The sequence below is a fragment of the Ostrinia nubilalis genome, chromosome 24 (assembly GCF_963855985.1).
Source record: "Ostrinia nubilalis chromosome 24, ilOstNubi1.1, whole genome shotgun sequence".
In the NCBI taxonomy this organism is placed as follows: Eukaryota; Metazoa; Arthropoda; class Insecta; order Lepidoptera; family Crambidae; genus Ostrinia; species Ostrinia nubilalis.
Window position 1 is genome coordinate 4,530,157 of NC_087111.1, and position 27,661 is coordinate 4,557,817.

Consider the following 27,661-nt stretch of genomic DNA (forward strand, 5'->3'; position numbering starts at 1 on the left):
GATTAAAAGAAAATGAATTGGAAATTAAACGACATTTTTCTCATGGAAATCTCAGGAACTGTATTATTTCCCTGTCACATGAATCGTATGTGACTCACGTCTATTGTTACATCTTTTGTGCTTTTTACCACAGAATAATAATAAGTACTACGTACAGAAGTTTTACTTCGCGGAGGTATTTAAAAAAATGTATGCTCAATGTCATTAACAATATGGTGTAATTTAGCCTGTCTCAAGAGTCAAGCACCATTTTGTTGACAAACGTCAGTGATCGGCACTGCGCCGAAGCTATAGGGCTGACTTCGGTAAAATGATGAGACATGAGGTGCCAAACTACGGAAAATGGCGGAGGAAATACATGATTTAGAATGAATTATCATGAATAATATTAACTACTTATTTACCTCTCAGTGACTTGAGGCAACTTAAAAAAGTACATTCTGTGTTTTTATTATTATTTAGGCAGTTAAATACTGCACAGTATTTAGTACACCATTTTCTTTATTTTCTTCCATCATACACAAGAATACGCGTGCGTGAGTCAATGTTCGCTCGTATGTGAGGCCTTGTCGAATAGTATCCTGTAGGTGGGAAATCGTGCGTGTTTTGTTTTCGATGTAAACTCGCGGAGATGGACAGGCCTGTTTTTACTGTGTTGATTTAGATATGAATCATCTGAATAGAGACATAGAGGTGTACAAATAAGTAGGTCAATGGGATGAAAAGCTTCAATGAACTTCAAGAAGCTTGAAAAAGCTTTAGAAGTAGTTTTAAGACTTATTTACTAAAAGGAAATCTTTATTCATTTTCGATGAGCGACACAATAAACTTACAGAAGAGCCTAAGCGCTTACATGTTTATTTATTTATTTATACTTCAATGCCAAAATTTTAACATTAGGCGAACTTAATGCCATAAGGCATTCTCGTCCAGTTTACCTTCGGGTTATGCAGAAACATTTGTTAGAAGTTTAGTCACATTTTTTTTTGAGTAAGTACTTATGTTATAAAAGTGTTTTTTAATTAAACTGTAATTATTTTAAGTATATTTCATGCTTTTATGAATCTTGATGTGATGGATATCACAATCGTAAGATTTCGACCAACAAAACGTATTCCAAACCCGTAGGAATCTACGTAACACCACTATAAAACTGTTATAAACCACAGACACTGTTTCTGCCATTAACACCGCCATATCACCCCATAACCACTAACTAAATCGAGAGAAACCACAATTACCAACATCGATTTACAACAATTCCATGGATTATGGCCATTTACATCAGTCTTGGTCCAGTAATGGGGTGCTCTAATTTCTTAGCCATAAAGCTTTTCTTATGGGAAAAGCTGTTTAAGAGCGTTACAGATGTGTGTAAATGACCATGCGTTTTTGAAGAAAAGCAATATCACAATGCATAGCAACGTCATTTATATTAGTACAAGTATGTTGCTCTTAAAGGTATTTGCAACTAAAAATCAAACAAAATACGCCAGCGAGTGTAGGCTAGAATACAAAACACTAGTCTTCCCGTTCCCACTATTTCAGCTTTCATAGCTAGGATCTGCAGCTTAACCTTCGACGAAACCTAACTAGTAAAGAAGTGTTATAATTCTGGAATCATGAACATAATGATTTTTCATTTCAATTTAGCATATTTTTCGCGATAAAGGAATCCTTTTTTATACACCTGATAGCTAGAAGCGTGGTTGCAGTCTATTTATTTATTTATTTGATCATCAACAAGGTTACATGGTAGCGTTCGTCTAGCGTCTAGGGTGATACATACTGATGCCTTGAAGACACATGATATTGTGATGGCTGTAGGGGTCACACAGTCAAAAGCTCACCTGTTAGATTCTCCTAATTTACACAATTGTTCCTGATAAAACTCTTATAATGTAGAAAGGCTTATAAATATGAAAAAGATCCATCTCATAATAATATTTTATGTCAGAAAAACGGCAGAAGATCCTACAAAAGATTAATGTTACGCAAAAATACAAGCCTCTAATTCGTGATGGAGTCGTGAAAAAACCATCGGAGAGTAAAAGTCAATGGTCAGTAATTCGATAGAAAGTCAAGTATTTGAATGATGGTGAGATCAAGCAAAGGTCATAGTAATCTTTAATGACTCGGAAACATCAACTATTGTTCCAAAAAATGATGGGATTTTTGTTCTTAGGTAATCATCTGTGATTCGACGTGGTGGATTCTCACGCAATTTTTGAAAGAAAGTTTTGGGTTGGACGAAAATATTAATAATAATCAAATCTTTTTTGTAAGATTTTTATACATATTACAGGCAATGCCTCGTGTGGAAGTCTGCCTTTTTGTTTTTGTACTAAGATTGGTGTGGCAATAGATATTTTCATTTTCATTTCAGTCTTTTATCCATAAGTATTTTCTCAACACAAACACTAGACTTCTTTATATCTTTTAGATCCCATTTTATAGGAGATCCTAAAATATCTCGAAAAAAAAAATTACAACGCAAAAGTACCTCATAGTTTCTCCCGTAAATTTTGTCAACAGTAGCAATTACACGTAGTAGCAGCTATTACTATAGTTTATTACATCGTTTCATTTCACTAACGTTGAAGATAATCATTTCTACTTGGGGAAGTGTATAAATTCACGCAATGGTATTCATAAGTGACAATGGTGTTTGCGAAAATGCGTGTTGAAATGACACGTCCGTGATTCTGTTAATTCTTTAATATCTTCATTAGCTATTTCTTTCTCTAAGTTGCTAATAACTTAGTTTACCAACATTTATTTAGAAGCTCAATCTTAATAGATTCTGTCCGGTGATTGGTGATATTAAAATTTAACAAATCAAAAGCCTCTAAAGTTTTGGGCCTCTTTCTGTATGCGCCTAAGATTTTTATCCATTCATTTTCGGGTTCTCCAGACAATAAAAATACTTATAATTCAACTAAAGTTATTTCGAATGCATAGCATCGTTAATTGCTGGCAAGAATTTTTAATTATTGACCAATCATAGGTAATGCCTGTTTATCAATTTTTTACTAAAAAAAACATGCATCAGGTTTGTAGAAAATAAAGTCCACTGACACATTTATTGAGGAGTTTGTGTCATTCAAATCAAAGTTAACAGTTTCACGTTTGTCTAACAAAGTTACATTAACTGTACTTACGAATATCCTTACTTTTCAGCAGCATTGATTCCGGAATATTTTGAACATTTTGAGACAAAGCTAATTAAAAAGATTTGTCAATAAACTGGTTTATTGACAAAGCGTTAAAAGGCATTTATGAACTGCATTTAACATGTCCATCACCGAATTTTCCAGGGCGAGGCAAGATGAAGAAGATGATGAGCATGATGATGATGGGCGGCGCGATGAAAATGGCGGCCATGATCCCACTGGCCATCGCTGGGCTGTTCGTGCTTGCAGGAAAGGCTTTATTGGTCTCCAAGGTAAATACATTCCCATACTTCTTAACACATGACGTCACTTGATTGGTATCAGATAATTCTTTATTTTTTTATTTATTAGGACAACCATTAAGACAAACAAGAAAATGAAATATTATAACGAAAATATTAAGAACTAAGGCTGGGTTGCACCATCTTACTTTAACTTTGAGAAACGGCAAAAATCTGTCAAACTCCATACAAAAACACCGGTTATCGTTAAGTTACGGTCAAAGTTAGGTGGTGCAACTCAGCCTAAGTTCTTCTTCTTTTCGTGTCGACAACGGCATGCATTGTGGACAGTTTGATTACAAAATTAAAAATTAACAAACGAAAAAACACCAAACTAGGTTTTTTAACAAAGTAGCGTCTTTTCATGCATCAAATAGGCATTTGACAGGATCCATAATACTACTTGTAAATTACCTAACAGTTATTAAATGTTAGGTCATTCAGAATTATTAGTTGTCCAATGTTACTGCATAATATTCGCGCATTATTGTTTTATCATTTTGCCTCGTTCGGATACATACTCGTACCTATGAGATACTAATACACAATATAACATAATATCGAAAACATATAATTTAATTTTATACAATACGTTTCTAGCGACGCTTGTGTACCTTCTATACCTACTTACCATTCTGACCGGTGAAGCCTGAAAAATCTCCTGAAGCTTAAATACTGGTTACATGATGTGCAGAATCTATAAATTTTAGTTGATGCTATCTTAATTGCAATTTTGAATTCCTCAAAAGCATTTGCATATTTTTAATATTTAAGTACTAGAAGAAATAATGTCGGCTAAATAATAATTATTTTAAAAATAATAGTCTTTTTAATTTCAAAAATGTATATAAATTTCATCTTCGTCTTTCTGTAATTCAGCTGACAAATAATTAATTTAATACATTTTTATTCCGACACACTAAAAAACGAAATTATTAGCTACTGATATTCTTTGTCGCGTCCAATATTTTAAGTTGTCATGAAACTCCAATATATCAAGCAGTCAATCAAAAATATTAATAGTTATATTATTTTAATAATATTTTTTTGTTAATACATATAAATATTTACCGCGTCATAAACTTTTAATATTATAATAATATTATCATACTTTAAAATAAGTACGGGACTATTCCCTCCTCTCGTTCCCACCGCTGCAACTCCTGTGTAGCCAGGATCTACAGCTTGACCGCCAATAAAAACCCAACCAGTTAAGGTCAAGTTTGCCCCGGGGAAAGTTCATCATAATATTATTACATGTTTAATGACACACATAAAGCACTTTTAGTTTCTTGAACTGTAATAATTACCACATAAATATTCATACTATTAATCCCACTCAACCAAGATGGGTTTATCTAATTACATCCTCTAGATAATTTCACTACTTTCTTGCATTGTTTCAGTGAGAATTCCCATGTCTAGTTTATGTTAATACTTTCCAAACATTAAACATTTTACTCTATTTTCATGAGAAAATCAACACCAGAACAATTTATTGTTCAAAAAATTGTTGGATCGTTCTAAAGATCTTGTGAAACGATTAATTCTAAATCAATTTTTATCTTTTATCAAAGTATCACTACCAGAATAAATAGTGTAAAATTTACTGCTTTTCGCATTCAAATGTGAGATATTTTCTCAGTGCATTGTTAACAAATCATTAACCAACATTACTTACTTAATGAGTTTATTCATCACACACAAGATCTTCTGCTAGAAAAAGTCATTCTTGCCTTAATTATAAAACCGCAACTTGATCGTCCACAAAATGATATGTCATCAATAGAAATGGAGAAAACTCTTAATTATAAATAATTGAGCCTTAATAGGTATCAAGCGATCTATTGTATGAGTTCTCATGCACGTGGGAAATGTATCATTAGGTGACATTCTATCTCTATCTTAAGATAATATGCTTCAAAGATCTATGTCAGATACTGCTGCGCGCACTTTACTATGCAGTGAAATTTTGACCTGGCTTTAGATGGCAAGAATTTTGAAATGCAGAATGTATTTTTTGTGAATTCTTTGGCTGAAAGTAAGTTTTAAATGAAGAATGCCTAGAATATTTAGACACTATTTTGCACGTAGGCTTAAAAGTAAGTCACTAAATACGTCTGCCACTGCGACTGCCTAAATCTATATGTATAGTAAAAGTAACGTACTATCGACAACATCAACTCAAATCAAATTAAATCAATAGATTTTTTGCTTATTGGACTTTATAGACTTTGACTTCGCCGCTTTGATTTCGATAAAATAAGATTTTAAAGACGAATACCCTTATTCATAATAAAGCAAACAGCGTAATAGGTAAACGTATTTTAATTATTGCACTGTTTTGTCACTTTCTATCAAATGGTGACCGCACCAAGTAATGTAATGAGATAAAACAATAGTTAAAATAAGTTTTAATAAGCTGTTTGCATATTGAAAACTCCAATAAAATATATTACCACCCAGTATAAAAGCTCAAACCAGGAGTCGAACATAAATTGTCTCTAGCCTGGTATACAAGCTTAGTCACTTTCTTCCAGTAAGATGGGGGTCAATCGTGGGTCTCGTTACTTATAACTAGTACTATCTGTACTGGTTTCTCTATTATACATAAACTAGCTTTTGCCTGTGGCTTTGTATGAATTACAGTCCCTTCAAGAAAGACTACAACGACTCCCCCTTGCGGCCTTGCAAAGCCCAGGATATTGACTGACAGGTCCTAGTGGATTGAAATTCGGCAGGTTGAACTGCCTACTTTTAAATAAAACAAATGCTCATTAAATCGTGTAAAAAATAAGTGTGTAGTACAATGTAAACAGATATCTCTATACACAGAATCAGTAGTATAAGGACGAAGCACACTGTCTTATCAACCCGGAAACGGATCGTAACCGTATCAACTCGAGGCGGTCAGTATTGTACCTAAGAGGTATCCAAGATGATGAACTCATCGTATTAGCTAACTGAAGTTTGTATCCCCGTATAGAAGCACTAAAAAGCTTGATCTCAAGCTTTTTTATACGGCAAAGATAATAATAAAACAAATACTTGATATTAATAAAGGTAAAATGAATACGAGTATAAGATCTTTAGATGTCTGGGCAATTTGGTGTGTACTAGTGATAGTACATCTCGAAAATTCATATATTTTAAAAGGTCACGCATCTCTGTGTATCAATTTATCTACACCTTTCACAATTTCAATAAATACATTCACCAGAAGGGTCAAGATCTCTTGATGATAGGCTTATACATTCGTTAGTGATAATTGTTTGTGTAGTGAAAAGGTAACTTGACATTTATTTTTACAATACTACTTACGGCGAACGAAAAAACATAGAAAGTTCTTGTCGGCCTCAAGAGCGTTTTTAAAGACTTGGTTCGTAACCGAGGTTCTTTTTATACTTTTGTGTGGTTGATAACATGTCACGTTTTATCAGTGCTGTACGCTTAATGTGTGTTTAATCAAATAAGGATCTTGTTTATCTCTTTCCTTATAAAATTTTAATCAAAGTAACATTGACATTTCTTGGCAAGCAAATATACAATTTTAAAACATTATGTAATAGCTAACAAATCTATAGAGACACTTGTACGAGTACGCATAAACCGTTATATTCTTAACGTTATCATCTATGCTTAATTATTAAGCCTCTATGCTCTCACTCTCACTCAGTGTTACACAATTAAAAATTTGAAAAAGAAATAGTGTTGATCGATGGTGTACTTCAGAAAGCCTAAAGAACACAAGTGCTTTTGAAAGTACAATCAAAACCTATTGTCATAAGATAAGTATTTCTTCTGGGCATACAGCGGTAGAAAGTATGAAACGGATTTGCAGCCCTTTCTATAAATTATCGAGATCTAGTTCGGAGATATTGAATTTAGTTCTATACTAAGGATTCCTATAAGTACCTAACTATAGGAACCAATATCAGCTCTATCTAACATCCCTGTTTTTATGAAGAAATATTTTTGGAATGTTTTCGTAATTTAGTTTTTAACCGACCTAAAAAGGAGGTTCTCAAAATTCAGTTGGTATTTTATTTTTATTTAGTATCAAAATAGTTGTTAGTTTTATTGGATCACCATAGTCCATAAATGACTCACTCCAGTTTACTTAATAGTTTTAAAACTAAAAATCGCCTTCGTACCACCGAAATTTACGTTATTTCTTACGTCTCCACAAAATACTGCACTCCCACATATACTCTCCCAAATTGTTAGGTAAACTTAGCTTTAGCACGAATCACAATCCCCCAGGCCTAAAACCTTCTCAATTTCTCTTCAACGTAAAAACGTCTCATACTACCAGCCTCTTCTTAGAATGTGCCGATTGTACAATGAACTTGCATTCTTGGATGATAGTCACCTGGATATCTTCGACCAAAGGAAGCATTCATTTAAGAAACATGTCAAAGATGCCCTCAGCCAAGCTACCCATGACTCGTCATAAATAATGTTGAGGAACTCTTTGTTTTGTTTACTCTGCAGTTTATTAACACTTTCCGATTTATTTACCTATATATTTTTTTTTTGTACCTAATGCATGTATAACGAATCTGTGAAAACATATTTAGGGTTACATTTTAGTCTGTATCTACATTTAAGCATTGTTTAAACCATGTAAAGAATGTAATCTGTTTTGTTTTCCAAATATGTAAATAAAATTTAAATTAAATTAAATTAAATTATTTGTTGTTAAAAAGTGTATTTGTCTATTTTAATATGCAGACAATTTGAAAACGAAATTGCCAATGGTATTTTAATTAAACTTGACTGTAATCGGTAATCACTGTTATTTTTATAGTAGTACTTTCTAATTAAACATAAAGAGCAGGTTAACAACACAATTAACCGAAGAAAACTATAAATTCCAACCGGGCTTTGACACAGTTGGAAAATAATACCTTAAGATAGAAGCTTTAAGCGCTAGCAGACTGTGGTTAGCTAAACTGCTTGGGTATGGTCAGAAAATTAATTTTAAATTAAATTTTAATATCATACTTAAAAGCTTATAGACGGAGAATTAGGTGAAGATTAAAAATGATGATAATAGGATTGTCAAGTGTTAAATCAGGTTCGTGCATCAACCTGTGTGAAAGAAGCAATATTTCCTAGCGTTTTCAAAAAAACCGTAACCAAATAATTATATTTTCTATGTTGACAGTAGGGACTTACGTGATCATAGATTTTGAGCTAACAAACAATTTTAATTGTTTTTCTTCATAAGCTAAAATAGCAAAGTTATTATTTATTATTAGTTTTTTATTAAAACAAGATTTTGGAGCAGAAAATAATCAAAAAATCATAAAAATCTTACTAAAGAAACAAGGGAATCGGAACTAAATATATTTTTTCACTCACCGTTTGTCACAACCAAGATTTTGTATATTAGTCTTATTTTAACTTTGACAAACGTCAAAAATCTGTCAAACTCCATACAAAAAACACAGTTATAGTTGCGGTCAAAGTTCGGTGGTGCAACTCAGCCTAAGACTTCATCGTAGCTTACATTCGCGATAATTCAATACAGATTTACACAACTCTATAATAGAAGGCAAAAGGTTTTTATCAATTACTTAAGTCAAAAAGTTTTTATTGACGAATTATTGCCTACAAGATATTTAAATGTAGCTCATCATCATTTAAACACATCTTAGACATTTGAAAGGAAAAGTCATTACAACAAACAGCGTTCAAGTGAACAAAATTGTAAGACTGTTCACATCAGACTTTGTCATTGGAAAATAGACCTTACTGTCATCTACATAAGATGCCATGGTGTTTGCCATAATGTGTCATCTGTACACAAATGTTCAACTTTCTTTGTATTTATCTAAATAGTGTTGCTATTGTAGTTCTGCATGGGAAAAAATCTAAATCGAGTCGTTAAGTCAACAATGAAGAATAATAATATGTCAAGGCCGCTAACTCTATTTCTTTACTACACAATGTACTGTACTAAGTACACACTAATATGATGACTTGCCTATACTCTTTGGAGTTTTCAAATATACTTTTCTGACAGACGCCTAAATTTAGAAAAGTGCTGAATTTCATGCGCCACTTTTATCGTTAAACCAAGCTCTTTTGTTTTATTAGAAATACACAAAAAAATTATTCCATAAAATTATGAACAAATCTGTTGTAGTCGAAATACACTCAGAAGGTAGTTTGACATAATATTATGTTTGAGGGTTTATACTCATAACAACAATATCTTCGAATGTACGAAGATATCTTTAGTTTATTTTAAAACACTTGTTACACATTATTAAAATCTGGAAGCAATAATTAAGGAATACAATAACACACGGTCATCATTACGCTTGTTTATTAACAAAAATAACACGTTGTGAGGTGGTCTAGCTGTTCAATATTTGACATTTTCTTCTTGGTAAATATTTCTTTAAACAATATTTAACTACTTAATTTTTAATTCAGTTGTTGCGTGAAATTTTTGATACTTTTGATTTTGATTTACTGATTAGACTGACGTAAGTATATCGAAAACTTGACCGAGTTTGTGAAATTTTAAGTCGAAATTATTGACACAGGGTCAGTTTTTGGATCAACGGATCAGTTTAACTGACCGTCAGTTTAAATGTCCATCTTTAGTTTAGAAGTCATTGACTTTAGTCTATTATTGACTGTAGAGATAAAATATTTTGCACTAGCGGCCGCCTGCGACTTCGTACGCATGGATTGTACCTACTTGATGGTATTGTTATTAATAGTCACTTACTAATACGAGATGAAATACTAGTATTTCTAAATTTCTGTACCTGACGCTACTCTCAGCGATATCCCATTATAGGCAACTAAGCTGTACTGTTTCTGGAACAGCTGGGACACGACTGAGTTCACTGCCATCTATGTACTAAATATAGTACAATGCTGTTGAACACTAAACCCTATTACAAATAAAATAGATGCTACAGTGTATACCTTGATGAGCCCGTACATTGTAGCTAGAGGCTTATTTAAGTGAAACTTGAGAATTGACGGAAATTTTGTCTTTGGAAAGATAAGTACCGGTTAAACGTTGTAAGTACTTACTAACAGTTTAACGAACCGTTTGAGGGTTCAAGGTCTTATTTATGAAAAGTTGCAAAGAAAAATAGAATTCGTAATAAACTAAATATGAAAATTGTATTGAAAATTGGCTTAGCTTTTTCTCACTTACTCTTCAATTTAAATTCATATTAAGTATTTTATATTTCAAATAAATATTTAAACGAATCAATATCATTAAATTTTATAGCTCTGTCCAATTATTAGGTATTTACAGCTGAAAAAAGGTACAATAACTGTAATTGTTATGAAAAGTTTCGTTGCATTATTTTGTTAATCCCGTGTTAGCCAACCGCTTTATATTATTCCAACCACATAGGTACGTATGGTAAATCTTAACTCTCAATAATTGATATCACTAAAGGCATAAATAACATATTAACATTATGGCTACTATACTATAAATCTGTGGTATCGGATATAAAAGGCAAAGTAATACATCAAACCAGGGCAATAATAACACATACGATGAAAGCTAAACCTAATGGTTCCATAAACTGCTATGTAAAACATCGCCCCCAATGACACTGACATTGACATTGATTTGCTATAGCATAGTTAACGGCACAGTTTACACAGCGCACAATAATGAGAAATAGTTTTTACTAAGATCGGAATAGGGTAAGTGAACCGCAGGTTTTTACTGCTGATGTGTGAACTTTGACATTAAAGAGATCGGCTGTGTGGTTCCGACAGAAGAACTTTTACACCAAAGCAAGATTTCATGACTACGCCCGTATTCACAAACGATGCTTGCCTAAGTGAAGCAGCAAATCGAATGCACAGCGTTGAAATAGAGCTCTGTGATTGGTTCGTGTGTCACCACGTGCGTCCACGCGCATTGTGACACCCCATAGTTATGTTTGTGAATACGGGTGTAAGTTTACCTATAAATGAAATGCTGTCTGCACACTAATATGAAAGAAGATAGATTTGATTAGTTTTTTGGATTGAATAGGTTCCGAAAGTACTGGTCCGATTTGAAAAATTCTTTCACCGTGAGAATCCTACATTTCTGATGAACATAGGCGATATGAAGTTCGCCAGGTCAGCTGGTTATAAAACTTACTTATTTAAAAGTTAGTCCAACGATGTAGATGTAGGAACTTAAAAGACACGAAGAATTATATGTTTTCGAGTGAAAAATCATCCTAGACTGCATCTCATTTATCTCATTTAACATCAGTTGCGATTGCAGTCAAATACCTGCCTTGTTCTGCATAAAAAATCTGTGGTGTTTCTTTTTTCTCAATAAAATTCATTCAATTTTGTTTTTGATGTCAAATCTCTTCATATTTTAAATCATTCTCATATACAGGGAGACGTGTAGTGTACAAAGACCAAAAAATATTACAAAAAACGTTCGTCTTTTATTTCTGAGATAGCGACTAACTGACGCTGATGGCAATCAACGGACCTAATATTTCCAATTGCCATGTGATGATAGCCACTTTCTATCAGGTGAACGACACTCGCATGCCATCCGTGAGTTACGGACATTATAACCTCAACTCATAATTACATCCATTAGAAAACTTACAAATGATTTTAAAAATTTAAATAAGCGTTGATATACCCTTTCATAAATTTTGATGAGTGAAAGTTCTCGACAATAATTAACTATGAAAGTAACGTAATTTCGGTCGTAACCTGCAATTTGGATTGACCTGTAGTTTATAAAGACATTTGAAAGGTAAAACGTGCTTTATGAGCGTACGTGAGTCAAAATAAGCAAGCAACTCATTTATGTTTTATATTCAATCTTCGATGGCTATCAAATTATTACTCTTCTGCCTTATTGATAGAAAGATACTTTATTCCACAAGACTAACTGAAAACTCAGATTAAAAACAATAAATGGTCACCTTTTATAAATCTATCTATATAAATAAAAATGAATTGATGTTCGTTAGTCTGATTAAAACTCGAGAACGGCTGGGCCGATTGAGCTGATTTTGGTTTTAAAATGTTTGTCGTAGTCCAGGGTAGGTCTAAACGGTGAGCAAATACGCGCGCGATATTGTTTTTCTGTGACAGACCAAATTCCACGCGGGCGAAGCCGCGGGCGGAAAACTACACTCGACGTCAAATAAATCGCACCTCCCGCGACAAGCATTTTCAAACGTATGCATCCCCACTTCCCACCAATATTGGTACCATTTAAAAGCCTAGTTCTAACCTTCATTTCATTAAAGGAAAGGTTTTTACCCCAAAAATGTGTCTTTAGAAGGATCCAGAGTCACTTCTTCAAAAAATAGGTAGTTATGCTAGAGCCAACTTTTATGGCTATAAAACTGTTAAGTTGCGTTTAATTTCTATCCATCTGTTAAAGAGGACACGTGAATCATTATTTGGTTTTATAACCATAAAAATTGGTCTAATTGATCCCATAGGTGGGCCCAAAGTGAGGTATTTTTTCAAGTCACATTTATGGTATATGTTAATCATTTATTAAGAAATCAAATGTGTTTTTCATTAAGGATATTTATTGGGCTTTCAAATAACACCAATATTGTTGGGGTACCATGATTGTGTCAGAAGAAAATCGTTAAAGTTCGCGTCGCGGAAGGTGCGGTTTATTTGATGTTGAGTTTAGTATATAATAAAAATTAAAAATGACTCTGAATGAAACCTGAATTCACCAAAGTGTGTAACGCTCTGTTTTCTGTTACTATTTCGATATCATACATATCACATTTTTACTGTCATAAATTGTTGAAATGAAAACTGGCTGACTTATTTATTATTGTAGGTACACACGTAATCTGGGGGCACGGCAGTGCCCCCACCAAGTCGAGCAAAAAAGCGGCACGGCCGTACCATCCTTTTCTCGAAGCAATTCAGGCCATTTTCGACTGCCTGTAACTTCGTTGTGGATAAAACTAGAAGGCTGAATTTTCATTAGCTATGCAGGCATTGTAAAGACACGGTATATTTAAAATTTCATTCAATTTGAACCAGTAGTTTAGGAATTATAACGGGTCAAAGTTACTTAATTTTGTCACTCACTGACTGACTCACTGACTCACCGATCATCAAAATTCTAAGGCACTTCTAGCAGACCTAGAAGCTTCAAATTTGGAATATAAGTAGTGTTTGGTGTATGAATCAAGGAAAAACTAAAATATTTGGGGGCACGGTAGTGCAACCGCCAAGTCGAGTAAAATTTTTCAATTTCGGTCCAGCTAGTTTTCTAGATACATAACTGCTGTCTACAAAATACAAAAAGAAATGAGATTTGGGGGCACGGTAGTGCAACCGCCAAGTCGAGTAAAATTTTTCAATTTCGGTCCAGTTTTCTAGATACATAACTGCTGTCTACAAAATACAAAAAGAAATGAGATCCCATCAAAAACAATACTTGTCAAAAAAACCAAGTCTCGCAACTCAGTTGTTCTACGGTAAAAAGTTGTGAGATCCATGTAATACCAAGTCCAGGCCAGGAAATCTTTAACGTTTTACATAAATATATTGACTTGGCCATCGCATGAAAACACGTGTAAATTAAATTATTTAGTGCGATGGCCAAGTCAATATATTTATGTAAAACGTTAAAGATTTCCTGGCCTGGACTTGGTATTACATGGATCTCACAACTTTTTACCGTAGAACAACTGAGTTGCGAGACTTGGTTTTTTTGACAAGTATTGTTTTTGATGGGATTATCTTTTCGGTAAGCTCGTAAATAACATCGTGATATCTTTCTTCTCTAGTTTCACTTATTAATAACTTACAGTAATAGATAGGTAGAGAGAACAGCTAAATAATACAATAATAGCTGTAGAGTCAACGTGTAACGCAGAAATGTATGCGTAGTACTTATTACATTTTTTTTTGTTCAGTCAAAATTTATTTACTTGTATAGACTTATTAAAAATAGTATTTACAATTCATCAAATATTTTGCTCTTAAGGAGCCTCTACATGTTTCATAATCTTTTTACCCTACCAGCGCTTTGAGACCAACATTTTGCAAGTCCTTAGAAGATTTTTATCATAAAAACATACATTATGCATTTATTAAAATAACCCGAAATGTGATTCGCATGAAATCACAAGAATAAAACAATTGTATAATCACCACCTAATTTTTACTTTTCATTCATATAATCTACGTCATTTACATGAAATTATCATTATAAGATTGTTTGACGTAAGTTTTCGCGAATTGTTGACATTCACTTTTCACTAGAAACCGTAATTATTACGTAGAACTGAAAATTCAGATAATAATAAGAATTATCAAGGCACATGATGTCTTGCCCGAGCAATGCTGCACATAGTAGGATTTAATTAATGCTGTTGACAACACCACTCTTGTAGCGGAGTTTTAGACTGACACTATGAAGGTTTGTTGTCGACACGATAAGAAGAAGAAGAAGAATTATCATAATAAAAACAATAGCATCTGTTGGTTCTTACGTTATTAGAACTCAAAACTTATCAGTTTCATTACTCAATCATCACGTTACAAAATTGAATTACTTTTCAATTGGATCCACGTCACTTGTCCATTAATCACTACAAATGAAATTCTGACTTCGATCAATAAATCACATTCAAAGCTCTTCTTTAAAAAAGTTAAATCTATTCAAGTCATTCTTACACAATTGTGAATGTTATCTCCATTGTTTTTTAGTTTGATCTAAAAATTCTAGTCACGTTTTAAAGTATTATGGATAAATTAGAGAAGATTATTGTTATGTTTTATGCTGTTTAAAAAGCTACTTTTAATTACTTACGACATACTAAAAGTTTTTTTTTATAACAGCATCGCGTATGTCAGTCCTAACTATGATAAGATATCAGCAGCAGATCAGCTTAACTATGGCACATACAGTAAATGGAATCTGTACTGCAGTTGCCTGTGGTGCCTTGCCTGTTGGTGCCTTGAATATAAATATCTTACTAATATTAAATTTGCATATTAACCAGTTTTAACAATCTCAAACATTTAGAAGGTTTCTAAAGTTATACGATTTAACATAAAAAATCCGTTTTTTTACAATTAATCAAAACAAAAGAAAACACAACTCTGTTGTATCGATGTCACGGTGTCAAAAGTCAGTAATTATTTTTCCTCTCGTCACTATTATATCTAATAACATCTATAAGTATTAAAATAACTCGCTACGCGTACAGACGCCAGCACGTTAATCTAAACTGTAGCTCTTATGCAGTCGTAATAAAAGCTGTTTTATTTTAAAAATATGTAGCTATGTGCTGTCGAGCGTACAAGCCTTTCCCTCGGACCTCTGACCTGAGGGAATCGTGATATGGGCCTCCGAGGACTTTCTAACAAATTGTTTTCAACTGTGAACTCAGATTGTCGACATAGCTTGAAGGTTTTTACCAGCACATATCAATTTCGAAAATAATACTGGGTTATAGTCGCGATTTTTCCCACTTGGAGTTTCTGAATCGTTGCAATTATTGATAATTCTGATTTAAAGTATCTCATAGGATTTTTGCTTTTGTGTAACAATACTCTTCGAAAATCTGAATGAATTAAACAAAAGGAAGACTCATTGTCTCTCTATTATTCGAGTAGATTAATGCTAGTTTTCTATATTCAATCCTAATCTAAATCTGTCCGTCAACTGTCAAATTTCTCTACGGTTTTCGATGTTTTTATATTTTCATATACACTCGACAGCAAATAAATCGCACCACCCGCGACGCGAACTTTAAAGATTTTCTTTTGACACAATAATGGTGCCCCAACAATATTGGTGTTATTTGAAAGCCCAATAAATATCCTTAAAGAAAAACACATTTAATTTCTTAATAAATGATTAACATATACCATAAATATGACTTGAAAAAAGACGTCACTTTGGGCTCACCTCTGGGATCCATTAGACCAAATTTTATGGTTATAAAACCAAATAATGATCACACGTGTCCTCTTCAACAGATGGATAGCGATTAATCCCAACTTAACAGTTTTATAGACATAAAAAATGGCTATAGCGTAACTACCTATTTTTTGAAGAAGTGACTCTGGATCCTTGTAAAGACACATTTTTGGGGTAAAAACCTTTCCTTTAATAAAATGAAGTTTAGAACTAGGCTTTTAAAAGGTGCCAATATTGGTGGGAAGTAGGGATGCATACGTTTGAAAATGCTTGTCGCGGGTGGTGCGATTTATTTGCTGTCGAGTGTAGTTTAAAAGATTATATAACAATATTAAATTGTAAACGCATCGAAAATTGTGAATGTCTAATCTAAATCTGAATTAAATTTGACAGTTGAAATCCGGATTTGGACAAGGATTAAATATGGAAATAGGAAATCTGTGATTGGTTCGTGTGTCACTCTTTGCGTCCACGCGCACTGTGAGATCTCATAGTAATGTTTGTGAATACGGGCGTAAGGTAGTTAAGTGAAAATGATAGTAATAAAATTTGTTTGAATGTTTGCCTTACTCAATTAACCTGACCTATAATAATGTCATTAGATTTATTTACAAATAATAACTGCATAGCGTTAATGCTTTCGTGACCGGCGTAACTATTAAGTAATTTCCACTATCATTCCATAAATACACCAATAAACAAAAATGTTATCATTTATCTTGATCAAATACCACTGACATAGTTGTGCTGCTCTCGTAAAATGTACTCTACATTCTTGAATTTAAGATGCATTTTGTAAAGTACGATGTAGGAAATTAATAAGTTTTGTAAAAACAACAGCACATCAAACTTTTCATTTTCGTTGCAAACTCGCCTCTATTACTTAGGACTTAGAAGCCACAGTGTCAAGCTTGATATGCCCTCGTCTGTACAACGTAATACCACATGATCGACCTTCGGGAATGCTTATGCTACGCTCCGCTCTACGCATTGTAATAAGGATTGGGATACCAGTTGGTAACATTTACCCCGATTTAGGGAGAATATTCCACAGGGCCACTGAAAAAAGTTTCAGAAAAAATCTTCATTAGAATTTCAGTTAAAATAAACGACGATCGCCAAACGGCTACCTTCTGCACTCGCCACTCTGCCCGGTGAAGCTGGAAAAGCTCTTAAAGCTACTGGCGCGCGTCCCTTCAAAAGAAAAAGTTAAAATATTAAGGTGACCATTTAAGAGAAAACATTGAACTGTGTAATTAGTTTTTCAAGCTTTATTAAAATCTTAATTAAGGTACTTCAGGAAAACAAAACATTATTCAAAAATGGTCAAAATTATTCAACTGCAAATATTAAAAACGTAGCTGTATTTTCTTTCAAAGCTCTACCTATCTACCAGTCTGTACGAAGCACGGTTTTATCTGATCTTAAAAACCAATTACCATTCAAATTCATTTGGCATTGCATAAAACGTGGATATTACTAACCCAACTTGGCCACACCGAATCACAGGACGCAGTCATCTTAGCAACGTTCTTTCAACTAGACGTACTCTGTGTTTTTGTTTGTTTTTTCCACGTGGTTTTAAGAAGACAAAGACATTTTAATTTTGATGTTGCTTTAAGTAAATCTCGTGCGGCTTGTGATAGAATTGGAGCCGTGCGAGATTTATTTCGAGTGATGTTGAAATAACCGCCCCTGAAGTCTGCACATGTGTTATGGTGAATGTAGGTATTGCACATGTTTAAGTAAAGTATTTTAGTTTTAATTGATAATAAATGAAAACGTTTTTGACTATAGATGGGTGTTTGGTACCCATCGTAGTGGGTGTACGAAGTGTAAAAACTACTGAATGAGTTAAGATAAAACTTTAGGAAACTTTATCACTAATTGAACATAAGTAGGTACATACTTACTTTATACATTACTGTTTTGTGATTTAACTGTTTCGATTTTTAGTACAAACTTAATAAAGCTACACAGTATTTGATAATCTTCTTGATAAAAATCCTTAGATATTTTTAATTTAATGGTTATCAAACAAATATAAAACTTAGGTACCTACATATTGAAGATTCAATTCAGAACAGTAAAACGAAATCCCAACAAAGAATCCAATATAACTTCGTTACAGATTTTTTACTCTTTTTAAAACTGGTACAAAAAGAACTTGATTCAACAACTGGTTTCTTAGCATGATAATCAAAAGTCCTTGAATATAAAACCGCATGCCTTCCTTTTGTTTAAGAATGTAAAAAGTCTAGTAGTTTATGGTCGCGGCTTGAAAATGTTTAACTAACTCGGAGTTCATTTCACGGAAGAACATCCAGGGATTCCGATAGATAGTAGCCCATAGGCTCGATTGCACCATCTTATGGAGTTTGACAGAATTTTGACGTGTGTTAAAGTTAAAGAACTCTAACAAACGTCAAAATTCTGTCAAACTCCATACAAAAAACACCGGTTAACGTTATAGTAAAGGCTAAAGTTAGATGGTGCACCTCAGCCACAATATTCCTACGTTTTATCTCCCGATAAAATTCATAAAGAGGTTTTTTTAAATAAATTAAAGCTACGCATTCTCTGGAAACATAATAATATGACGTGTATCGTTGAATGCTCAACATAATATTTCACTAACGACGACGATAATAATATGGTAAAGGTAGAGAAGCGAGAAGCACCTTGATGTCTTTAGGAAATCATTGAGGATTCCTTTGTCCAGCAGTGGACGTTGGACGTCCTTTAGCTGAAACGTCGAACGATATTTCATAAACATGTGACATTGTCAGAAGTTCTAAACAGTTTATCACGTTCGTGCTCTGTGTCACCAAACAATCTTTCATCGCGTATTTGTCAACATTTTTCAATTGTTTTCATTCGATCTAAAACACGCTCTCTCTTTCTTACAGATCGCGCTCCTCCTAGCTGGTATCATGGCCCTCAAGAAGCTCATGTCAGCTAAAGGCGGCAGCAGCGGCCATGAAAGCCACGGCTGGTCCTCCGGAAGCGGTGGCGGTGGCGGTTGGGACCGCAGAACCTACAACGACGTCTCAGATCTGGCTTACTCAGCTTACAAGAAAGACTAAGCTGAATAAGCTAGGCTATAATAAGCTTATTATTACAAACTAGCCTATACAAGCGAAGCGAGCTAATTGGACTTATAATTCTAAAAGATAGTAAGTTTAATTTAGCTTTTCCAGCTTTTTAAAGCTGTAAGATTCAAGCTTTCGTGAGCTAGATTAATAGATAAGCTTATTATTATAAGCCAGTAAATTTTTAAGCTTGTTGATACAAGATAGATTAATTTATAGGCTTAATGATACAGGCTATACAAAATACGGCTGTAAATTTTAATTGTTCAAAAAGTTAATGCGTTCATTTTTTTTCATTTGATAAAAACAATGCCATTTACCATTCTTGTTCGCTAAAATAAAAGTTAGAAAATCGCTAGAGGCCTGAAGATTTTAAGTACATTAATTTTTCATGATATTTTTTGAAAATTGATCCACAGGGTCAATACCTAGTACTTTTTATTAAAAGACCTTATTTATTCTAGTAATAAGACGTTGTAATATAGTTTAATTTATTTAATTTATTGAAAACCTGTGCCTGAATACTCATTAATTTGTAAAGTTATTTTTGTAATTAATGATAGTGGGTGAATGTCGTTAATTTTGTTTTGTTACTTTTTGTTTGTTTTTGTTTATGTTTTGTTACTTTTTCTCTTGTTTTGTTGTTTTTAAGTTGAATATAATTATGTTGGGCATAAATGTCTGTGGTACTGATACGAAAATGCATTTCTTTTTTGTAGATTGAAAGTTTTAAATAAAGTTATTTGAAATAAAATGTTGTGGTTTATGTGTAACATTAAATGAACGTAAATTAGTAAAAATAACAGTTTTACCTTACAGCTAGGAAAAAAATTCAGGGCTAATCGGTAGTGTCTGGTGTTGTACTTCAATTTTTCTTTGATTATTTAGAAAAGTTAGCAAAACACTGATTTTCTCTACCTGGTACCTATAATACTTTCTTTGGAGGAAGATTGATGCGAGAACGAGAATCTACTGATATGAACTGAACATAATTCTTGCAACAAGACGTAGTAACGGAAATCCTCTTGCCCGATGGACCGACGACCTCAAGAATATAGCATGTAGTAAAGAAGGATGAATAGACAGAATAACAAAACTCATTCAGTTTTGTTAATTCTTAAGTGAATCTCTAAATAACTAGATGATACTCATGCAAATAGATACCTACACAATCCTAACCTAAATTTAACAGTTCATAAATATAATCAAAGTGACGCAGGCCGCTACCAATTGATCAACATGGAAATAATTGGGGGAGGCCTATGTTCAGCAGTCAAAAACTTAGAAGGTTTTAACGTTCAATCAATATTGACAAGCGGTTCCATAATCAGGCAAATAATATTGATAACTACCCAAGGGACTCTAGCATTATCATGCAAATGTAAACCAATGAGGCACGCGACCAAAAGAATGTATTATAATGAGGTATAGTAATCAATAAACGGTTCAAAGGGCAATCGGTTAATCATATTTTTGAATAGACAATTACTGAAATGAAAAAAATGATGGCGGATGGGGCAGCAAGATTCTGGAGTGGAGGTAGGTCACGTCGTCGCAGTGTAGGATGTCCACCTATGAGGTCGAGAGAATCGAACTCACGACCTTCCGCTTGACGGGCGACTGCTCTTCCAACTAAGCTGCTTAGACACTGGATAAACCCGTCGAAGTCAATTTTATTCTTCAGTTATTCGATTATCCCACAAGGAAGACCGACTAACTCATAAAACCAGAAGGAAGGCGCTGGATGCAGGCCGCTACCAACCGGCTAATCTGGAAATCTTTGGGGGAGGTCTTTTTTTTTTATTTATTTATTTTCCATATAAATACACACAGTAAACATTAATATTTTCTGCCAAACTGTGACACAGTTTGTCGGCAGCAGTTCTCACAGTACTACATAGCCTCTAAATAACATTATACGTATAGGTACAGACGACGGGACGCCAAGTAAAACACTTAGGTTGAATTGCACCACCCCACCCCAATCGCGACCACAACAACCGGTCCCTTCTATATGGAGTTTGACAGACTATCGTCCTGTGGCTGAAATGATGAAATTGTCAAAGTCAAAGTCAAAATGTCTTTATTTGTTTAGACTTATAAATAGTTCTTACTAATCGTCATTTTTTCATGGACTTATGCCTGAAATGATAGTGATGAGATTGAAACAGTAAAGCAGCGTAACTTTAATATCTTCTAAACAATACAAGAAAATATCTGATTCTAAAGGGGACGACTATGACTCTCAAATAAATCTTTTTATAAGGGCTCAATATCGAAAATTTGAAAATAGGTCGTGGTAAAAAAGCCAGATAGTATTTCAGTTCAAGATTAGGCCTCTTGAAGGCCTCTGTTAGTTCCACATTTTTCCGTCATGCGAAAGCATCTGTGGCTCTGTACTGTCTAGAAAACATAAACTCATAACTACAATATTTTAATTCATCATTTCTTCTGCAAACTAGATGGCGTATATGGCTATCTAAATAGTATACAACAATATATCTAAACAACGCCATCTAACCACCGAGTCTTAAACTAGTTACTTGCTTCATTTGAAGTGCGTAAAAATATTGTTACAATCAATAAAGACTAGCGCTAGTCAAGTTTTTCTACACGTAATTATATTTGCGAGGATATAATTATTATGAAATATGAGTTTAATAAATAATACTGTCATTTTCGGTGTCGACTTATCACAGAAATCCATTTAATAACTGTCGTCATCAATATGATATATTATTATTGAAATAATACTGACACCTTGTCTGTATCACAGAGAAATTGACACATTTAAATAAAATTAAAACGGAATTATTCACATTTTTTTAGGGTTAACATAATGAACAGTCTCATACTATTAAAAATAACAAGTGTCAAACATAATCATGAAAATTTATTGTGAATTCATTTGTCAATAAGTACGATGCATAATTGATAACTAGCTTTTGCCCTCGGTTTCGCCCGCGTGAAATTCTTAGTATTTTAATATAAAGTTATTCTGAGTTAAATAAAATAATACTTTGAAGTTTCATCAATTTTTTTTCAGTAGTCTTGCGAGAAAGAGTAACAAACATTTACATGAAATAACCATGAAAGTTTAAAACAATATTCATTACATCCAAACAAACTTATGTTAGTAATATTAGTATGATTATTAATAAATAGACTTCCATCACTCGTAAAAAACTCTATGAATTAATTATACATTACAGACATTACGCGTTAAACTGAAATTAATGAAATAAATTAAATAATTGCGATTTTTTCGAGAGAAAATCGTCTAATTATTTAAAATTAAAGGTAATTACATCAGTATTACTGGTATTACCTATCCGCGTGTCGCGTTAAAACCCAATTTAACTAATTAAATTATTATGAAACGCGAAAGTGAAAATAATTATGAAAGGACTATTTTATTCAACAACGATATTATATTTTGAAGGTGCGTTTGCAAACTTGTATTTGTCATCATTTTAGTAGACCTGTTATGTTATTTAGAAATAAGTAAGTAAATAATAAATCATTTATTTTCCCTCACAAACTTAAGTTAGCACTACAAATTGAATAAAATACATTATGCTATAGGTACTTTGTAGAGAGGAAAAATCAACAGCCTCGTTTAAGATAAAACTGCCCTCACCAGTCCAATAACAATAAACTAAAGATAGGTATTATTTTTGTTACTTTTCATTATAATCGATCATTTAGAAGAAAAGTTCTCGAGTGGCGATCAAGGGCTGCATAACGAAGTGTAGGCAGGCCGCCCACTCGGTTGACCAAGGGTCGCAAGAAGGGTCTATTCCACTTTGATCACCTGGATTAGATCACCCAGGTGATAAGAAGTCCACTTTGATCACCTAGGTGATTTTAGATTTTTCTAAAAAAGAAGAAAACCATACACATGAAATTCGTCGGTCTGCCAGACCAAACTACGATTATAGAAACGTAGCTTTTTCAGACTTAAATTACCATTCTCCCCATTCCAGCTGTCGTCTGACACACTACTTTTTTATTGCCCCAATTATAACTGTTGTCTGTAGTTTTCTTTATAATTGCGTTTGATTCTGAACAGCGACTTCCTAAGTAATCACTTGGTAACAAACATGCGTGGAAGCCCGAGCTTCCTTCTAAGCGCACGCGAGTCTAGCTTGAACACTGGCGATTTTAAACGCGGCGGTTGAAACGCGGTTGGAAACCGCTGGCAGAGAGAAGTAGGGACTTATTCATTCATGCGTTTCGGTATCTGGAAGTCCAATGCTGGACGTATGCCTAGTAACGCCACAAATCACTATCTACCGCTTTTATCAGCTATCGGTCGTCATTCCATCAAGCAGGTTGAAGTTGGTGTCATTTTTTATTCCCCTGTGACTGTAAGGTACATACACATAAGGGACTTTTAACATTTTTTGATCAGGTATTATTTTCTGAGACACTTACAATTCGCGCCACTGAGAAAACTCATTTAAATTTGCACATAGGCTTTTAAAAAGCACTACCGTACCACTGCTTCGGGACAATAAATAGGCCAGTGCTGAGAAGAAGCAGCGCAAGAAACTCGGTCACTATTGTCAGCCTCCTTTTCCAGGGTGTTACTTTTAAAGAAAAAGGTAATAAATATTGATGCGAGCTAGGCAGTTAAGTTTACTGTAGGATAAGGTCTGTAGAGTAAGATCCTGTCACTCCGCAGTGATGTCAAATGGCTTCATTGTACTGAAGACCAAACACTACGTCAAAAATGAACAACATAACTAGGTATTTGAAGCGAATTTTTGTCGCCAGTGCGAAAGTTTATTAGCATTAACAGCCGTCGTCGGTGTACCCAAACACGTAAGACAAACTATACAAGTATACATAGTCATGAAAGTATGCTGTGCATGACTTAATGCAATAATATATTAGATTTGTTCATTAACAGTACCTATTTTTTAAACCAATTTGTAATTAGTATTTCGTAGACTAGTGTAAATACTTGTCGTCTTCTTCAAATATTTACTACGTAACTTGTATACGATCCATTACTTAAATTATTTTAGATTCAATTTATTTTAGGGATGATTAGAATAACTTTCGTCTGAAGAATAAAATTGACCTATTGACAGTTGTTGAATGGGAAATATGTCAAAATGTCAATTTTATTCTTGAGATAAATATCAGTGTACTTACCATGAGTTTACGTTAGGTTACAGCCGATAGTACCGTTTGACTGAGAAGCCTTAGTTACACAGTTCATTCACAGCCTATACACATGTATCGGTATTTTATTATGTTTTGCCTTACTAGGAGATGAATCTTTGTACCCCGCAAAAAACACAGTCACCATTTTTTTTTCAGTAATTGACATCAAGTAAAAACATCGATTTAGACCAAATTGCATTTAATACTTTCGGTTTTAGTGTGATTTGGGCATTTAAATATAGCGAAACTATCTCGAATATCACTTATATTAGAAAGGTATTTATTCACAGGGTCTCATTAGAAGATTCTGGTCAGGTATTATCAGATAGAGGTGGGAACGAAAGGTGGGAGTTGTCCCATTTCTCTAGCCCTTGTTAATTAACCTTATAATTTAATAATGGATTAAAACTCTCTACTTTGTCTCATTCCAAACTTGAAATACCTACATCTATTCCCAAGGCTAGATGTCTCGTCAAAAAAATTCAAACTCTAAGCTCGAAAAAATAAGCTCTACTTTTGTGTTTGTTTTACGAACGTGTGTTTAATTATTTATGTTAGAATCAAAACTATCACGAAGGTTATTATGATGGAGATTAGAGCCAATAAGCATTTTCTTGTTCCACACACGAGGCAGAGACAATGATAATTGTGATGCTAATTACCAAGATAAGTATGGGTTGACGACTCCAAGATGGCTCTTTGGAGATGTGCTCGCCACTTTCGATATTCTTTCTGCTTTCAAAGTTATAAAAAAAATCAAAAATTTTACCACATAATCAATTTTGACCACTAGCAGCATTTATGAACGTCAAAATACAGTAAAAAAATGTAGCCTTTAAGGGGCAATTTACACGTCTCCCAATCTTTTGGGCCCTACCAGCGCTTCGAGACAAACATAATGGCAAGTGCTGAGAAGATACGCCGGAACAAAGTGATGACATAGGGTAGATTCTTTACGATTACGCGACTCTTGAAGCGCAGTCTTGGGCTGACACTGTACAGGTTTGTTGTCGACACGACAAGAAAAAGAAGGGTATGTACCGGTTTTGGCCATCTCTATTATTTGCGCTTTAGCCACTTTAAATTTTTTACTAATAATAATAATTATGTAAAGCAATCATTAGTTTCAGCCGAATGATGTCCACTGCTGGACAAAGGCCTCCTCCAAGGATTTCCACAACGACCGGTCCAGCGCTGCCCGCATCCAGACACTTCCCGCGTCCTTCACCAAATCATCGGTTCACCTAGTGCAACAACTGCATGTAAAGCATTATGAAATCACTAAATTATGTATTTTCATAGAGCATCTTTAAATTAACCTTCAGTTTTGACTATTTATGAAATAGTTTTGATTTGACAGTATTTTTGAATTGGCTATGGACAAAAAAGGTAAAGTGGCCACAAAAGGTGTCTTTACCCTATAGAAATATTAGCCAAGTTGCAAAAGCCAAAGCCAAAAAGTAAAGTAAGTACAAAAAGTTTTCGAAGTGCTTCATTTAGGAGCTTTCATTTTTTTTTTATTACAATATTTGGCAAACTCCTAATTGGAACTCTATGGAAATGCCTATAATTATATCAATTTAATTTTTATAACCAGTCATCATAAAAAATTACTAACGAGACATGAACAAATTATAATTTTGTTCTAGTTGCTTATTTTAATAATTAATCACGAAAATACTGAAGTTAAAATTAAAAAGTACCTAAACATTTTGTTATAATAATATCAACACATAGCATGCTCAGTTATTATTATTATTGCAAATATTTGAAAATAATTATTAAAATTAGCGTGACTAAATAAAAGTTGTAACACATTCTGTGTTAAGCTGAGTACTCACACGATAATGCGAATGTTTCAAAATGTAATCGATATTTTTGGGTGGTATGGAAATGCTATCAGCCAGCTATATTCGGTCGTCGGTCCATCTTGCAGGTTGGAGTTCTACACTAGGTTTAATCCATTTATCATCGGTTCTCCGACTATTAATATGGCCAGCCTACTATCACTTGAGAACCTTAATTTCGAACTCCTCTTATGTTCTTCTGATTAATTTCGTTGCGGGTCCAATGACAGTTTAACTTTCCCCGGGACAAAGTTGAGCTTCATTGGTTGGATTTTTATGCCGGTCAAGCTGTAGATCCTGGCTACATAGGAGTTGCAGTGGTGGGAACGAGAGGTGGGAATAGTCCCGTACCACTTGAGACAGAGTTAAGATATCAGCAAATTTTTGCAGCAGGGTATTGGGACTAGACCTGTCAGAAAGATGATAACTACCAGTATGCTCACAAGAGACAACATAAAAGCTGCCACAAAACTGGCAAAACAGATATATCATGTATAATACTGTCACGAACGCAGGGCATGCCCGATCCAGACTTGTGTAACGTTTATTGCAGTGTACCTACTTATCATTTAATATAACATAGACTGTGTATTGATTTTTTATTTGATTTCTGCTTAAGAACAACACTACAAAAAATTGCCACGCGAAATTAGAGTCAGCATCAAATAGTTCGTGACACCCAAAGTAGCCAATAAGTTCGCAACACGTCTTTGTTACTATTGGAATAAGGTTGTGTTGTCTGTTTGAACACATTGGGTGTCACGAACTGTTTGACAGTTTTGACACTGACAGTAAATGGCGATCAACCATTGGTTGTCGATTAAAAAAAACAATAAATTGCGTAGAGTTCGTCACACTACCCTAATTTTACGAATCGTAGTATAAGCATTCGTTGGCACTTAGAAGCAAAAAAAGTTGTTACGTTTCATAATGTAGGTAATTTAAGTTGAAACTTGGTATTTTTAGTATACATTTTTCTTTTAATTTCAATTAACGTAAGTGCGCCTATTAACGACCCCCCAAAATTTGTATCCTATTACCGCCCTATTTTTCTTTCTTTCATAAAAGACATAATAACAGGTTCCAGAAAACACGTTACCTAAAAAATATCTAGATATGTCTATTGACTATCAAAACGATTAAAGTTTGTGTTCGTAAA

The 27,661-nt window shown here is 33.8% G+C and overlaps 1 protein-coding gene across 2 annotated transcripts in view; it reads left to right on the forward strand.

The window, feature by feature from the left end:
* LOC135083969 (uncharacterized) overlaps positions 1-20,216 on the forward strand; it is a 44,672-nt gene extending 24,456 nt beyond the window's left edge. The window contains exons 3-4 of one of the 2 annotated variants that reach the window (XM_063978732.1): positions 3,318-3,445; positions 19,298-20,216. In XM_063978732.1, the coding sequence (XP_063834802.1) occupies positions 3,318-3,445; positions 19,298-19,474 (305 nt within the window). In that variant the 3' untranslated portion in view covers positions 19,475-20,216. The remainder of the gene's footprint in view (positions 1-3,317; positions 3,446-19,297) is intronic. The other variant, XM_063978731.1, reaches the window with a different exon arrangement.
* Positions 20,217-27,661: the final 7,445 nt, after the last annotated feature.